The 18,005-nt window shown below is 38.2% G+C and overlaps 3 protein-coding genes across 7 annotated transcripts; 2 read left to right on the forward strand and 1 right to left on the reverse strand.

Moving 5' to 3' along the window:
• The first annotated feature begins 7,214 nt into the window (after positions 1–7,214).
• Positions 7,215–8,928, forward strand: LOC110799713 (putative UDP-rhamnose:rhamnosyltransferase 1). Its single transcript, XM_022004991.2, has one exon. It carries the CDS (start codon positions 7,332–7,334, stop codon positions 8,727–8,729), a length of 1,398 nt encoding a protein of 465 aa, XP_021860683.2. The 5' UTR covers positions 7,215–7,331; the 3' UTR covers positions 8,730–8,928.
• A 1,561-nt stretch (positions 8,929–10,489) lies between these two features.
• Positions 10,490–11,934, forward strand: LOC110799720 (probable xyloglucan 6-xylosyltransferase 5). The gene has a single exon (XM_022005001.2). The coding sequence runs from the start codon at positions 10,594–10,596 to the stop codon at positions 11,932–11,934; it is 1,341 nt and encodes a 446-aa protein (XP_021860693.2). The 5' UTR covers positions 10,490–10,593.
• Positions 11,671–17,436, reverse strand: LOC110799728 (uncharacterized). Of its 5 annotated transcripts, none has more exons than XR_008920555.1 (4): positions 16,757–17,415; positions 13,232–13,382; positions 12,248–12,295; positions 11,672–12,143 (listed from the first exon to the last, which is right to left on the reverse strand). XR_008920555.1 is itself a non-coding variant. In XM_022005008.2 (2 exons), the coding sequence occupies exons 1-2, from the start codon at positions 17,315–17,317 to the stop codon at positions 13,296–13,298; spliced, it is 648 nt and encodes a 215-aa protein (XP_021860700.2). In that variant the 5' UTR covers positions 17,318–17,436; the 3' UTR covers positions 12,979–13,295. The 5 variants fall into 5 exon arrangements, 2 of the variants coding, with proteins under 2 accessions (XP_021860700.2, XP_021860707.2); XR_008920556.1 differs by having other exon boundaries at positions 11,672–12,151; XR_008920554.1 differs by having other exon boundaries at positions 11,671–12,295.
• Between the last annotated feature and the right edge of the window lie 569 nt (positions 17,437–18,005).

Raw genomic sequence — 18,005 nt, forward strand, 5'->3', positions numbered from 1 at the left:
AATCGGGGTCTTAACAACTACTACTAATTCCAAAGTCAATGTAGACGCGTGTTCGGGTGATCAAACCCATAAACTTAAGTTCTTTGTTAGTATTATAGTTTGCCTTTTAGTTTTCCTTTTAACATCAAACCCATTAGGGAACAACAATACATCTCATATTCAGGATCGATTAATGTAGCTTTACCTAGCGTTTTTTTGTTAGTGATGTACCTAATGCAATAAAATTATAATGATATATTGGTCGAGTGAAAAGATTGAGGACATGTGTACCCAAAGTACAATATGTTACATGTTCAAATTTCCCCTCCTCACCTTTAATTAGTTTCAAGTACTAATTTGTAATGTGTTTCTTAGACTCAGTTCTATTGGACTTATGTTGACTGAACTTATGTTATCTAAACTTATCTGAACTTATATTAACTTATCGGAAAATAATTTATTTGAAAAAACTAATTTTGTCTGAAATAAACTTATTTGAGTGTGAAATTATCTCGAAAAAAAGTTATTTTGCTGATCTTATATTATATGAACTTATCTGAACTTAACTGAACTTATCTAAACTTATCTTAACTTATCTGAACTTAGTTTGTCTGAAACAAGTCAAAATAAGTCGAACAGAACAGAGCCTTAGTTAATTGGTGGCCCATTCACGAAAAAAACAATATGATTTCTAATTTTATAACTGTAACTGTCTATAACGTTTTTTTTAGCATAGGATAAAACGAACATTATTACAAACTAGAGAAAGTAATAACTAACACTATATTTAGTTGGTTTGCATTGCAATCTTCAAATTTGGGAGCCATGGCTGAGTGAGGTTTCCTTCACGAGCATTTCATCAAACCTGCAGGAATGTACAACTTTTACCTTTTCCCCCCAAGGCCAATTGAGCATAGGGTGCCACTTGAGCGAGAACAAAAAGAGTGCAGTAATGAGATTGGTGGATTTCAAACCTAACTTCTATGAACATATGAAAATGGAGTGAGGAAAGGTACAATAAAAAAGAAAGGCAAGACTTCGATTGATCATAAGCCTTTGGCAAGATGCGGAACTCGCTCCACGAGCAATCTTAATGACCAGAAAACACTTGGGATTCTTTGTTCGTAACTTCAAACAAAGTCACATATCCTTATGACCCACCGTGCCCAAAACCATGGGTGCTACTCTTTGTCCCGGAAGGAGAAACATAGTGTGGAGTGCTATGAAACCCCCAAGATTTTTCAAAGTAATGAAGATGATCATTGCTAAGCTAAGTCGAGAACTAACCACTGTTATTCTCTACAAACCCTGATGACAATGGAAGGCCGGTACGCAAACCTATTATTTTGCCCACCATGCACACAAACTAACACCTTACTTACAACAACTGTTAGAATATGTATATAATTTAGGACTTTGCTTGGTAAAATATTATGAAGATAAGTTGCAAAAGATAGATCATGATGCATTTTGTGCACTAGGAGAGTCAAAATTATGTTATTGATGGACCGAATTTTTCGTTCGGCCTTCCCATTTTGTGAGGATGTATGTGGACAAGAGAACGAAAAAAGCATGCCATGAAGTTCAATTTGCTTTAAGAAAGGTCCGATATTATATTCTCTCTCATTATCACATTGAAATGTCTTAATATTCCGCTCCAATTGAGTACACACATAGGTACAGAATTTAAAAAAAATAGGGAAAACATGTGATTTCTTGTGAATAGGAATAGCCCATAAGTAATTAGTGTAATCATCCAAAAAAAACATAATATTTATGCCCATTATTAGTCGAAATAGAGGAAGTAAATATATCACTATGCACGATATCAAATGGTGCAATAACAATAGAGTTTGATGGATAACACACTTAACATGTTTACCAAGCTCACAAGAATGAAATATGGAAGAAATAATAGTCTTATCACATTCAATGGAATTAGATTTTCTAAGAATATTCAAAATAGCGTCTTCGGGGTGGCTAAGACGATCATGCCAAGTAGAGGACGAGATGGCGGCAAAGGTTGAATGTAGATTTGATTTGAGAGGGCAGAGGTGAGAGGGTATAAGGTCTCCCTTGCTGTTACATCTCATGAGATGCATTCCCGTCCGATTATCCTTCACATAAAAATCAAGGGTGTCAAATTCAACTGAAACACCATTGTCAATAGTAAATTTTCGAACAGACACCAAGTATTTAATGAGTTTAGGAGCGTGAAAAATATTTTTAAGGGATAAAGGGGACATGGAGGGGGAAAGTATGCATGACCACACCCATTAATTGAAATTTTATGACCGTTGCCAACAGTAATATGATAATTTTTGCCCAAATTGAAATAAGACGAGAGTGTACCTTGATTGGATGTCATGTGTGAGGTGGCACCCATATCCATGTACCAATTATCATCAAGGACATTGAGCGACATTGTGTGCATAGCCGCGTTTATATTAGTCGGGGCATACCCACATTGATTTCCTACACAAGCTGAGTAGGCCTACTGATTTGGATGAGGCCCAAGAATTCCTGCATTGTTTTCAAGCCCATGGTGCTTTTGTTCAGTTTTATCCCAATGTGTTGTTGGGTCAGGGCAAGGAGGGGGAGTCCAAGATACAAGACCCCATAGAGACCATTGTCACGGACCAACTCGTGCAGGTGGTTGCCAGCAACCGGTCCGAGGATGGGCATGCTAGTTGTATGTTCCCACGGCCGGAGCCACCACCACCACGACCTTATCCGCCTCCGTGGTATTTTCCTTTGCCATGCCCGTCGTGTCCTTTGTTCTTGTGGCCAGAATTATTGCCACGAGAATTACCATGAGAGGGTGGATTTTGGGACGACAACTTGTCTCGATCACGGTCATCATCACCTAGTGGGTTCACGGCGCCAATGAGTAGTGTAGTTGAAGCAGGCGTCGCTGCTCCTTTCCGTCTTCTTCCAACACTAGAATGGAACGAGCCTCTGTGAAATAAGGAAGAGGCTTGATATGCTTGATAATTGCCCCCATGTGTGCATAATCTTCAGTTAGGCCAACCACCATTTGAAGAACTAGGCGGTTGTTGGTGACCGGTGCACCAACATTCTTGAGTTGATATGCAAGCATTTTTTAGTCGTTTTACAATCAATCACAAATTATATACATATTCTAACACACACCCGTAGTTAAAGCGGGAGGTTTGCGTACGCTGAGACTGTCCCGAAAATCATCAAAGATTACGAGCGAAAGTCCTTTTGTAAAAATTTCAGCAATTTGGTAATGGGAAGGAACATGTAGGACATGCACATGTCCTTTTGCAACCTTTTCGCGTACGAAATGAAGATCCATCTCGATATGTTTCGTGCGTTGATGTTAAAATGGATTACTGGCTGGGGAAATACACCACACTTACATTACCGCAATAGACCAAGATATCCTTACTAACAGGACAAAGAAGCTCCAGTAGTAAGTTTTGAATCAAACAAGATTCAGAAACGACATTTGCAACACCTCTATATCCGACCTCCGCACTCGACCATAAAGGAAGGTAATCCGTGAGTGTTTATTATTCCTTGAATATGTATATATACAAACTACAAGGTAGTGCTAATCTAGGTACATATGACTAAGAAATATTTACTTTACCAATTATAATCAATCAACTTTTCTCTATCGTATCTCTTTACCCACCGCCTACTTCCACCGCTGACGATTGGTGATAGATGCCATCGTCGGCGATAGATATGTGTTAATTTCTTTGTCTTCCTTATTTTCTAGGGTTATCCTCGCTTTAATTGGCAGATCGGTGCTCTCGAAGGTTTTCAAGCCCGGTTTCACCTACCATCGTCGGCGGCCAGTTGTTTGTTTTAGTCGGTGTTTAGCTAGTGTAATCGGCTTTGGTGTTGATTGGGTGTTTCTCAATAATGTTATACGGAGTAGTAGTCTATTCGGAGTTCCCAGTAACTCATCACCACCGGGTGTGGTGGCTTGTGGGTTTCTTGGGCCGATTATATTTGTCGTTGTTCTCCTCCGGTCCTTGAGTTTGGTTGATCATCGATTGTCAGGGTTTTTCTTGTCAATTGCTTCCTGTCGGTTTCAATAAAAGGTGTAAGTTGTATAACCTTGTTTATTAGTTTCATGATGTTTTATTTTCACTTTTTGTTGTCTGGTTTGCTTGGGCTTCTGGTTGGCTTGGAAGAGGGTCAGAATATTGGTTTTCTTTGGATTTTTATCCTTGTAGTCTTGTGGGGTTGCTTGAGCTCAATTTGCCTTGTTAGTAGTTTATGTACTGTATTGTGTTGGCATGGTTTGTTTTGGATTAGTTTGTCATCTTGGGGGATTGTTGGTTTGTGGATTTGGGTGAGTCAAGGGGTTGTGCTGGTTATTTGGGGTTTGCAGGAGGAAGTTTCACCTTGCTCAACGTGTTTGATCAGGGTGTTGGACCTCTCCTATGTGGGGGAGGAAATCCAGTGTAGTTCCATTCCTAAGGATGTTAGATTTAGGTATCCTTTAGGAGGTTATTGGATGGAAGAGTTTGTCTCTGATTTTGATGGGAGTAGGGGATTTACGTCTGCGTACGGGATTGTTATTCTTGTTGTGTTCGTTGTTAGTTTGTTGGTGATAATTTCGTCGGTCATCGCTGGTAATCTATCTATTGAAGGAGGCTCCCCAACAAATCCCCAACTTTGTGTGGGGCAAGAAATGTCCTACAGGTTCTTGCTACTTTCTTTGAAGGAGATGCAAAAAGAGGGCATGCATTTAAATGTAAGGTTTCTCACGGTAGAGTCACCAAGAAAAATGTCACCCCGAGTAGTGGTTTCAGACTTCTAGGCGGTCGTTTTGTCGTTTGATCTCTGGGAGTGGAGTGGTGTTCTGTGTTTGTGTGTGTTGTTCAACAGGATGCATTCTCTGTCAGGGGTTTTCTTCACTTCTCATCATCTTCCATCACCAAAGAGCTTCTTTGTTTCTGCAATATAAAGACCTCTTTTCCGGTGTCATTTTCCAATCATCGTCAAATTCACACTTCAATTCCCTTGTAATGTATGTGGTGTGGGTTCAAGTTCTAGCTCTGGCTAGGCCCAGTCCCATGTGGTTTTCCAGGCTACGAGCTTCTGTTTTAAATCAAGGCTTTTCCTCAGGCACGTTCATCGATCATTTCTGTTTTGTGTATTTTGTGTGTATGCTAGTGTTCTTCCCTAATAATTTGTAGTGCGATGTAATGTAGTTTTCTTTAGTTTTTAGGTTGTATTCGCTTTTCATTATATGAAACCTTTGTCAATAAAATAAAATAATAATAAACTTACAATCAATCACCAAAAATTACGGTCAATCAAAAGGATTGTGCGATCAATCACAAATTATACTTCGTATACATATTCTAACAACATTCCACTTCACATACCCCACTGGAAGATGGAACTTCAATTCCCCTCCATCACCAACTCTAACACCAACCCCACGAGTGATCGTGACAGGTCTTGAACAAGTATTTGTAAACCCGAATTTAAATTGACCGACCCGATTCAATCCGAATCCGATTTTTTTTACAACCCGACCAACCCGTTTGACAGATCTAATTAACAACAAAGTATTACGAAATATCTTTATTTTTATGATGAAATACATTGAGAATTATTAGGTGCACTCGGGTGCATCCAAGGGTTTATATCCATGGGTGGTCCCTTTCATATGTTCTCCTCACATATAAGGGAAAATGTGAGAGGGTACACCGTGCACCCAATATGTTCTAATATTAAGATGAAGCATCATCTTGTTATCGTAATTTATTTTGTGTTTAATCCCACATTCCCACGCAGTATAGGTTTTAGGTAATAATAAGGTATTTGGATAAATTAACAACATTAATTATCTTTCATGTAGGTAGTAGATAATTAAGTTATTGGATGAATTGACAACCAAAAACCCATTCTGGTCCACTATAACTACTAGCCATAAATCAGCAATTGCATCATCACGTGTTAATTGTTGTAAATATTAACGCAGTCTGGATCTTCTATTCCACAATTTGTGCTCCATACGTGTTATTTTCTCTTATTGAATTTGTTGATATTAATAAAAAGCCGTTGTATGTTAATCATATAATAGAGATTTTAACTCTTACTTTACATGGCAAAAGTTTCTTTATGACGAATCTGGAACTACTAGGGTGACAAATCTGGAACTACTAGGGGCACGTTCGACAACCAATACATACACCCCGATTGCATATGTTATGTAACGATTATAATTAATTCACAAGCTAATTACGACATACCAATTGCTTATTGGTTTAGTGGTGATTGGAACTGGACTTAGTAGGGAAAATCCGTGTTCGATCCCCCGCAACAACAATTGGGAGGGGACTGAAACCTAACTACCCAAAACTCGCTCCGAATCCAGATTAGCCCTAAGGGTGAACCGAATGCTAACACCAAAAAACAAGCTAATTACGACATTAACTTCATGTCCTGACGTATGATATGCACGCGTTGGTCTTAGAATGCACGCGGTGGTTGGTAGTACTTCACCATTTGCTATTAGGGATGTCAATGGGGCGGGGCGGATGCGGATGTAGGTCCCTTCATCCCCATCCCCACCTAAAATTTTCATCCCCATCCCCGCCCCATCACCCATGGCGGGTACAAAATTCATCCCCATCCCCGCCCCAACGGGTGTAAGCTAAAATCCATCCCCGCCCCGCCATCCAACTGGGTATCCATCCCCGTCTTATCCCCGCTTCATACCCGCGCTAATACCCACCTAATTTTTCTTATTTAGCAAATATTTGCTATATATACGGATTAGTCAAAGTTAACTATAGAAAAAAAAAAAATACTAATGACTAAAGTAACCTATATAATCAAAAAATACTCGTCATAAAAAAATTCAAACAAAAAACATAAAAATCTCACCTAAACTTATATTATCACCTAAAGATGCAAATAAATCCAAACCCACCCCATCACCCATGGCGGGTATGAAGCGGGGCGAGTGGGGATGGGGCGGGGCGGGCGGGGATGGGGCGGGTTCAACACAAAATCCACACCCGCCCCATCACCCATGGCGGGTACGATTTTTATACCCATCCCCACCCCATCACCCACCAAACCTACCTCCATCCCCGCCTACTTGGGACGGATGCGGGGCGGGTCTCCCGCGAAACCCGCCCACTGACATCCCTATTTGCTATAGTCAAGAAGCTAGGGACAATATACGTACCACATTGATCGCTATTTCTTAATTGTCTAGCTAACTCATTTATTTGGCGTAAGTGGGGTGAGAATAGAGTCACTTGCCTCCTCCCATTATATGATGATAAGGTAAACGTACACTGCACAATTAAGCAATACAACATTATTCTATCTCTCTTGAAAAAACCATGGAAGACAGTAAGAAGCTCAACATAGTTATGTTCCCATGGCTAGCATTTGGTCACATAATACCTTACCTAGAGCTTTCCAAACAGTTAGCTACAAAGGGACACCACATTTTCTTCGTTTCGACCCCTCGAAACCTCCAACGCCTTCCTAAAATCTCCGATAACTTATCCCCTTTGATCACACTAGTCCCTCTTCCGTTGCCTCGAGTCGAAAACCTACCATTCGACGCCGAGGCAACTTCCGATGTCGGGTTTGAGATAGGAACTGATCTTCTTAAGAAAGCCTTTGACGGTCTACAAGAACCCATGACCAAATTTCTTGAATCATGTTCTTTAGACTGGATCATCTATGACTTCTGCTGCTACTGGCTTCCACCTATTGCTGATAAACTCGGCATCCGAAAAGTGTTCTTCTCCATATATTTTGCTAGGACACTTTCAGTTTTCCCAACTAAACAAATGGAAGGGAGTTCGGGTGCTTGGACCGACCTCGGTAGCCCTCCACCGTGGATTCCCTTCCCTAACAGCTCCGTCTATTTTCTCCCGCACGAAGCGACAAGTATATTACACAGTTCAAACCAGATATCATCTTCTGGTGTTTCTGACATCTTTCGACTGCAGGGTAGTGTTAAGGGGTGTGATTTGCTTGCAGTGCGCAGTTGCGCAGAGCTAGAAGCTGAATATCTGCAGCTTCTAGAAGATCTTGATGAGAAGATTGTGTTTCCCTTGGGGTTACTGCCTCCCTCTTTGGAAGACGGCCTAGGAGAAGAAGAAGAAGAAGACACTTGGAAGTTGATTACTGGTTGGCAGGAAAAACAAACAAAGGGTTCTGTTGTGTATGTAGCATTCGGGAGTGAGTTTGAACTGAATCAAGACCAGCTTACGGAGTTGGCACTCGGGTTGGAGCTATCCGAATCACCATTCTTCTGGGTGTTTCGGAGGTCTGCAACGTCTCCACTGGAACTACCCGAGGGGTTTGAGGAGCGAACACGAGGTCGTGGTATGATTTGGACTAGCTGGGCACCTCAACTCAGGATACTTAGTCATGAGTCGATAGGAGGGTTTTTAACGCATTGTGGATGGAGTTCGATTATAGAAGCGCTTCAGTTTGGGAAGCCGCTGATAATGCTGCCATTGGCTATTGATCATGGGTTGTATGCAAGATTAATGAGCCGCGACAAAAGGGTTGGGGTTGAGATACCACGGAACGACGAAGATGGATCGTTTACAAGAAACTCAGTGGCTGAGTCACTCACACTTGTGCTCCAAGATGAAGCTGGTAAGATGTTTAAAGATGAGGCACAGAAGTTGAGTGTCATCTTTGCTGATAAAAGTTTGCATGAAAGCTATATTGATAAATTTAGTGACTATCTTTGTAACTCCAAATCTGCAACTTAGCATAATCATGGAAAAATAATGCGTCAATAATGTCTTAGCTTAGTAGCAAAGACCAAAGATCTATGTACAATAGGTTTTAAGTTCGAATTTTCTTCCCCGGTTTGTAATTTGTAACGCCTTTTAACTCTTGTACGTCGTACAACCAAATTAGAAAGTAGGGCAAATAATGTTTAAGAATAATAGACACATTGGTTCTATCTATGAGCTCTCACTAGCATTTCATGGAGCGTATGAGAGGTTGGCTAAATCAAGAACAGCGAGCGTCCATTTAGAACACGTAAACAACTTGTGTATTAGAAAGCTTTTCCAACTTAACTTTTTTGCTACACTAGAATTCCCCACTTATCTGACTCTTTGAAAGTGATGATATTATGAATGATAGGCAATTTAGCATAACTCCATTAAACTTTGTTCTGGTTCTTAGTTTAACAAAATTTTACAGTCATGAAGATCGTATTGGTTTTTCTTCTTTTTTCTTTCCTCGCTCCCATAGAATAATTGACACATCTATACTTAGTATTTAAAAAGAAACACCATAAATTATTAGAAGTCATGTGGCATCTTATTATTAGAAGTCATGTGGCATCTTATTATTAGAAGTCATGACATCTCTCCTTTCATCCATCATTTTATTTTATTTTTTTTCAATTTTTCTTTATTGTTTCTAAGATTTACAAATTCTAATGCCTCTTTCACTCCATTTTCCTTATTCAACATCAAGTTATTAATAGGCTAATATACTCATTAGTCTCTTCCACTCCACCCATTTAACATCCAATATTTATTCCACAAATAATTTTTATATTTTTCCAACCTTCAAATTACACCTCTATTTAATTCATATATTACCAAAAATCAGAAGTATTCGCTAATTAAAACTTCAAAAGACATCTGAATAACCACTATACAACCGCCTGTTCTATGAACGGGCTCAAAAGCTAGTTAGAATTAAGAAACCTTAACCTAATTAGATTAGCCACTAATGACATTTTCTTAACAGCAAAACACGAAGTAACAAGATTACAAGAAAAAAATGCTACTCGTAGCTGCTAACTCCAACGCGTAGAAAAGAAAACATCATGATATCTTACTAGTCAAGCTTTATTTTTTTCTCTTTTAAAAGATTGATTAGATTAGATGACTTAATTTCTTGCGCCAACTCACATGAAAATTTTCCAATTACTCCACCGTTTTCTAAATAACTTGGTTAAAGAAGATAAACTTTAACCATAATGTCTTACAACTTTAACCATGAGGTTCTGTGAGATTAGCAGGGGGGATCTTCCACCAAAACCATACGAGGCGCGTCCCTTAATATATTTTAAAAAGTTATTAGTTATACAAGCTGAAATATGCATATAAAATACCGTGACATATAGATTCAATGCACCTGCATTTAACAAGAGGTTGAAGTTTCAGACCTTGACCCTCATATTTTATTTTATTTTTTGCTAAGATCCACCACTTTTCCTATCGACCCATACTTTTCAAGCTCATTTAAAAACGGAAGAGTTTACTTGTTTATTTATTTTGGCAACATAACATACAAGGATTGGAAAATGATGGTACCCAACTTTCTTTCAACTACTACTTAATTGGTTACAAGTTACAAGAGCCTCAATCTTGAAAACAATCAACTAAACACCCACTACGCGTCAATTGTCAAAGCTAACCATGATCTATTGACAACTCAAAACAAAAACAAATCAAATTCTCAACCCTCCGACTTCTACAAACCATGTTCTTAAATAGTGCACAAATTTAACAAGCTTTTAAATTCAAGAACCAGAAATTGGCCATTTTATTCATTCATTATTTCATCCCTTTAAACAAACATTTATTCGTTCATTATTTCATTTGTTACATGGGTCATAATGACAGTATGAACGGGAAACCTACGAGAGGGCGACAGACGCAGAAAACCATCAGTAATATAAGGATCACCATCTTATGTGGGCTCATAACCATCCTTGTGCTCAGGGGCACTATCGGAATCGGTGACCTAACTGGCTTCTTGTCTGAGGCCGAGGATCAAGATCTCGTTAAGGAGACCAACCGGATACTTGCTGAGATTCGGTCAGATAAGGACTTGTCTGATCCTGATGATCAGAATGAGCTACACTTTAACCCCAATGTGACATACACTTTGGGGCCGAAGATTGACAACTGGGATACTCAACGTTGGAAGTGGCTCGAGCAAAACCCGGACTTTCCTAATATAGTAGGTGGGAAAGGCCGGGTTTTGCTTGTGACGGGTTCACCACCTAACCCTTGTGATAACTCAATTGGGGATCACTACTTGTTAAAGGGGGTGAAGAATAAGATTGACTATTGTAGGTTACATGGGATTGAGATTATGTATAACATGGCTCATTTAGACAAGGAAATGGCAGGGTATTGGGCGAAACTGCCGTTGATCAGGAAGTTGATGCTTTCTCACCCAGAGGTCGAGTGGATTTGGTGGTTGGATAGTGATGCACTTTTCACTGACATGGTGTTTGAGGTTCCATTAGAGAAGTACAAAGAACATAACCTTGTGATCCACGGGTACCCCGATTTGTTATTCGAGCAGAAATCATGGATTGCGCTAAACACCGGAAGCTTTCTCCTTCGAAACTCTCAGTGGTCGTTGGACTTGCTTGATATTTGGGCACCCATGGGTCCTAAGGGCGTAGTTAGGGATGAGGCCGGTAAACTTCTGACCGCGAATTTGAAGGGAAGGCCAGCTTTTGAAGCGGATGATCAATCCGCATTGATATACTTGTTGATTTCCCAGAAAGAAAAGTGGATGAATAAGGTGTTTGTTGAGAATTCTTACTATTTGCACGGATTTTGGTTGGGTTTAGTTGACAAATACGAAGAAATGGCTGAGAAATATCATCCTGGATTAGGGGACGAAAGGTGGCCTTTTGTGACTCATTTTGTAGGGTGTAAGCCTTGTGGTAGTTACGGGGATTATCCAGCTGAGAAATGCTTGAAGAGTATGGAGAGGGCATTCAACTTCGCCGATAATCAAGTTCTTAAGCTTTATGGGTTTAGACATAAGGGGTTGTTGAGTCCTAACATCAAGAGATTCAGAAATGAAACTGACAAACCTCTCAAGATTGTGGATGAACTTGATATACGGAGACATATAGTTGCTGGTTCATCAAAGTTGCTGGTTCACCATTTTCGGTTAATGAAAACCGATTTGTATCCCGTATAACGAGGATTTTTGGTATAATTTATATATGTTCATAGCTTCATAGTAATGTTTGTTGTATACTTATACATACAGAAATTATACTGCAATGAAGAATTCTAATGTTATTTATATGCTGTAGATTTCTGTCCTGAATTTCCATCTCAGGGGCTAAGTATTGCTGTTGTTTTCGGTGTCAAGAAACATAGGTCCAAATACTCGCCCAAATTAACCTAAAAGGCTAAAAATATACGTTAAAGATGCAGTCTGCGGATTGTAATTCATAAAAATAGATAACACCGTAGATTGACAAGTTTATTTAGCTGTAGACTAATACCTGCAGTCGTGCAGTTTCATGCATATAATTATGCCAGTTCAAACGTGTCTGCATTCAACGTAAATTCTACAATTAACAAAAGGATGTAATTGAATATGACCTTTCTATATACTACGGAGTACCACACAATTCCAGCTTTATTTTATAATCATAACTTAGCTAAATTGTCAACTTCAGCAAAGAAACTTGTGAAATGCAATTATGCAAGTAGGGGGAAACCTTTGAAGACGTTCACTCTGACTCATCAGAACTAACTGTTAAATGCAACATTTTGAACGTATGTAACAGAGAAATGGGGATCGGCCAGGCCCATAAAGGGCGATGATAAGATTTAGAAGTCCGAATAAGATGCCGTTGCAAAACCAGGTGTAAATGAACAACAACAACAAAGCCTTAGTCCCAAAATGATTTGGGGTCGGCTAACATGAATCGTCGTAGGAGATCGTTATTTTCACCAATCAATCCAGAAAGGAGCAGGAAGTAAAAAAAGAAAAAACTGAAGAGAAAGTGGAATTAATGAAAGTAAGATAAGAGAAAAATGTATTTATATATTATAGAAGAAATATTGTAAGAGATAATAAAAAATAAGTAAAGTTTAAAATAAGCAAAACCAGGTGTAAATCATTTAGCAAAAATAAAATTATGCACCCAAAATTTTCCTGATGTAACCGAACTGCAGATATTTAGCCAAAAGCGGCAGTTCCACTAAAAATTATGCAGTACAAGAAGTGTGACTCTGAAAAACATGAACATACTGTAGGCATATATTAAGCCAAGATTGAGGAGACTACTTCTACAAAGAGACGATACTGTTATCAACAATGGTATTACAAGCATAGGCGCACAAAAAAAAAACTCAAACTAAACTGTAAAACAAAACTTTATGTACGTATTAGGCTTATAATATACTTTGGCCAATTTGTATTACTACGTATATGTATAAGGTAAATAAATGAATAGAAAACAAATAGCACAGTTGCACACCTGATTGGTGGTCCTGATGAGCCAGCCACATTCCTAATTGCAGTAATGTTTATTCTTAGAATAATCAGCTAGCCCTTGAAACAGGAATTTTGTATCGTGTTAGCAACACCTTATTCATTAGAGCAATCTGCTCTAAGAGCTGAATAATCTTCTGCATATGAACGCATACAGCTTTTAGTACAATAAGTAAGTAACAAAACAAAATGAGATGATAATTGTAGCAAATGAATGATCCATTCCACAAATAACATATATCAAAAGGAACACTGTTAACATAATACACTGTAGATTAAACACATGAAGGCATGATAGAACAAACATCGCAATTCACGAAAAAATGCAGAATTCAAAGTAGCAAAACCAATTGGAATATAAGTGTCAGAATCAAAAGAATAAAAAAAGTTATCTCTCGTTCTCTTGATCAATTTAGTTGTGGAACAAATTCGAATTTCAAGTCCATGGCATACCAGTATACCACGATGCACCAAGAACACTAGTTAACCACTTTTACATGTGATGCCTAGTTTGTTCCTCGCCCCCAAATTCCGCAAAAACTTAATGCAGTAAAAAAAACTTCCATACTTGAAATAAGAGGGCAAGAGTTTCATATGCCAAGATAGATAAAGCATCAGAACACGGGTACAATATGTACAACCCACATGAGGAGAATGTATTATTTACATACATGAAAACTTAACTGATAAATCTGGAAGAGCCTGGAACCTTTAAACTTTACTTACCAGCTACAAGCTTAATTTACCAGTTTCATGCAAGAGGGATATAAGAACTTTCAGATTAATCCTATTAATCCTTAACAATAGAAAGTGGGCCAAGAGTCCAAAAGAAAAGAAAAAAGAACAAAAAAAGAAGATGACATATCCTTTTGAAAATAGCATAGTATATTTGTTTCCTAGTGGATATTACATGATAAACACTATGTTATATGCTTTACTTTGTTAAAACAAGGAGCAATAGGGAAGAAAATCTGATGTTTATGTGTTTTTGTGGTTATTTTAGTAAGATATATATCCATAATGGTAAAGAAACCTTGAATTCTTAAAAGTATGCTTCACTTCGATGAAGCTCGCGCTTTGCGCTTGCGCTTTACGCTTAAGCTGTAGGACTCATATCGCTTTAGTACGCTTTGCGCTTTTTTAAACACTGGGATGGAGGTAAGTAACAAAAAGTGGTGGTGATATTCTATTAAATGTTGTTACCTTTTCCCCTCCATGAATTCACAATTACTAAAGGAGAGAGATTGGAGAGGGGTAACAATTTTCGAGTTGACAGCAAATGAACTTTTTAGGATAGGGGCATATAAGGAACAAACTTTAAGCCTATGGTGATCTACTAATCTTCATGAGGAAGTTTAGGTTGACCAATTTGCAACCAAATGGTGACCAAAATCCTTCTACAACAATATATTTCTTTGAAAGAGCCCAACAAGAGATCACATAAACTCATAAACTAATTTCCATGAGCAAGGGCCAAAGCTTAGAAAAGTTCCTCACCGGAAAATCCTAACTACATTGTACAACTAAGAAATCACATGTCATCAAGACTTCATAAGAACAGGAATCCTAGTTTAATCTCTATGAGCAAGGCTTTCAAAAGAGTCCTACAAGCTACAACAAGGAGAACACATGTTGTCACTTTCCATCGCACAAAGAGTGACCTCAGAGCAAGTAACTACGTTGAAAAAGCCATCCTAGCATGAGATGTACAACCCGTATGAGATGATTGAAGGTTTCCATGTCAAAAATATTCTTGGTATGAACAAGAACTACCAAATTCACTTTACATCATCCAAGACAGTGGCTGCTCAAAGCATTTTAAATAGGTGTACTAACACTCAGAAACAAATTACCACTAGAGTTATCGACATGATTATTTCACAACATAGAAGGATGGCTACATCATGTTCTCAGCCTTTCAAGGATTGGAACAATTCATGGCTCCCTCTAAGGCTCTAACCTCAAAGGCAATAAACAGCCTCCCTGTTTCTTGAACAGGGTGAGTACATCGTCGCATATTTAGCATTATGCTACATAGCATGTTCAAAAGTGACTCACAGAGATATCTCGTGATAGCAAGTCCGCTGTAGCAAACTAGCAATGTCTATTACCTAAGAAAATAGTATGACTCGAAAATAAACAATCACAAACAAATCAGATTCCATTTTTCAGAGGTAACCGTCACTAACAGTACTAACAGAATTGGTTAAATGGATATTTACAGCGCTGATCCTGAAGCTAGATTTTTTTTTCTGCCAGACCATTTGAAACTGGTCCTTATACATTCTGTTCAAGTGTCAGTATATTATCCTAACCCTGAAAGTGCGACTACATGTCCATTACTCCATTGCCTTTAAAAAAATTGAACATCTATACTAAAATGGTTTAGATTGAAATCTACTGAGTACTACTGATATTCAACTATGTTGTGAAGCATTGCATGGAAATTTGTATAAAAAATTTCTGGGACCTTTCATTATAGATTCTAGCAAATACGTTATGAAAACTATCATCCTTGAACAATATTAGCCATAAATCTTGCCAACATAACCAAGTAGAAGGGGATTATTGTTGAATATCGCAAATTAGCTAGCTGCTTCGTTTACAGAAAGAACGCCATGAAACAGAAGGTAAATCAGCAGTTTATTCTCACTCCTACACTAGCATACCTCAATTCCACATTTCCTCTCTTCCTTCATAGTTCATAACAAGTAAAATTATCTATTAGGAGACGATCAAATGCCACCAGATGTCATGGTGAAATGCAAGAACATGCATAACTTCTTAGACTAAACCTTTGTTCTTTTCACCTTATTTCCTCTCATCTGAACTTATTATCCCTAATTTGGACTAACTTATTTTTTATCTACACATATTGGCCCTCACGGCCTCACCTGGACTTTGTTAAAAGTTTGTTTGTGAATTAAACTTGGGAAACCCTTGTCACTTTATCAGTTCTTAAAGAATAAGTTTCGGGAAAAATAAATTCAGATAGGAGCCAATAAGTCCAAGAAATACTAAGAACTATTAAGTTGTACGCCAAATCGCCAATATCTAACCACACAATTGCACCTTGGCAATCCAAAATGCCACACAAACCACTCCTAACACACTTTAATCTTCACCCCAACCTCCTCACCCCTTACACAAAGAAACTATATGAGTTCGACTATATCATATCATACATGTAGTATCTAGATGTTCATCAAAATTATTGCAAGTATATTTGGAAGTTTGGAACACTGCATTGTGAAAAGTTCACTCATTTCTCACAAAAATTATCGCACTCCAAGAAAAGCAGAGAAATTCCAAGTAATTTGCAAAAGCAGCACCCATTGTCATAAAATCATAGCATAAGTGCTCTACACTTCATTATAAGCCAGTGTAAAAGAACCACATTGCATAGCAGATGCCAAAATTTGAGAAATCAACAAACAATTCAAACACAATGCCAAAATTTGAGAAATCAACAAACAATTCAAAGGAAACAAGTAAAACAAAATAAACTCACCTCGTCTTTTTCCTTAATTACAAGCTTCAAATGCTCAATACTCTCCGTTCCACCATGTCTGCGTAACGGCTGCCTCCGCCGCCGTCGGACCCAGAACCATAAAACAGCCAAAACCGACGCCGTGGTAGCCACCGGAAGAATTGAAGAAAACAACCGACGAGAACGAAGTTGGTTAAGGGAGGAACGGAGCTTGAAATTCCAGAGATGAAGGGCGAAATCAAACCATTTAATCAACTGGGAATTCTGGGGCTTTGGTGGGGGAGGAGAAGGGGATGAGGAGGGAGAATCGGTGTCCGAGTTGCAATTGGAGAGAGAGAGCGGCGCGTGCGGTGGGGGTAGTGGTGGGATGGGGAGCCCTTCGTGATTGATTGGCGGGAAGATAGCAAGATGGCGATGATGGTCGTGGTTGTGATGGTGGTGAGAAAGGGTGGTTTGAAGAGGAGGGCGTTTATGAGAGGAGGCGGAAGAAGATGGAGGGTGGTGGTTGTGGCGGTTGTGGGTGGAGGGAAGAGACTCCCAATCGTTGAATCCATTTGATCCTTCCTCTTCTAGCTCCTCCATGTTCTAATTTCTCATCTAGTCACTGTACAAGTGATTGTGGACTTGTGGTTCTACCATTTCGCACTCCGTCATCCTAAATTGAAAAAGGTCCAGCCTTTGAAAGAACTTTACTTGAATTGAATTTATCTAGCTTATTGAAACCTAACTCAGATCTATTAAACTGATTAAACCATTGAGTTGATCGAAAAACATTATTTCACATTATTTCGTTCTATTCGATTTATTTTATCTGAAAAAAGAAATATTTCAAATAAAATTATTTATGTAAAAAAAAAATTATTTTTTCTAAATTTATATTATCTGAAATTAATTGAACTTATCTGGACTTATTTTGTACAAAAAGTTTTGCGCGCACAAGGTGTACAATAAATTTATTGTACACCAAGATAACTTTAACCCTTTTTTTTTGTAACTTTAACCTAGTTTTGATTAAATTTTATATTAGTAAAAACTTTGATAGATAAATATTTTAAAGGGTTAAATGATTAATTTTATACATTATTAGTGATTTTAAAAAAAATAAGTTTTATTAAAATGAAAAAAAAATTCACTTAAAAATAGATAACTTTTACACATATAAACTTAACTTGTAAGCATTTTGAGTTAACTTTTAAATTGTAAATAAGAATTTGTGTATTTTGTAAAATAAAAAATAGCAGAGCCTGAATTTGATTCACTTGATTGCAAT

Source organism: Spinacia oleracea, chromosome 5 (genome assembly GCF_020520425.1).
Source record: "Spinacia oleracea cultivar Varoflay chromosome 5, BTI_SOV_V1, whole genome shotgun sequence".
NCBI classification, from domain to species: domain Eukaryota; kingdom Viridiplantae; phylum Streptophyta; class Magnoliopsida; order Caryophyllales; family Amaranthaceae; genus Spinacia; species Spinacia oleracea.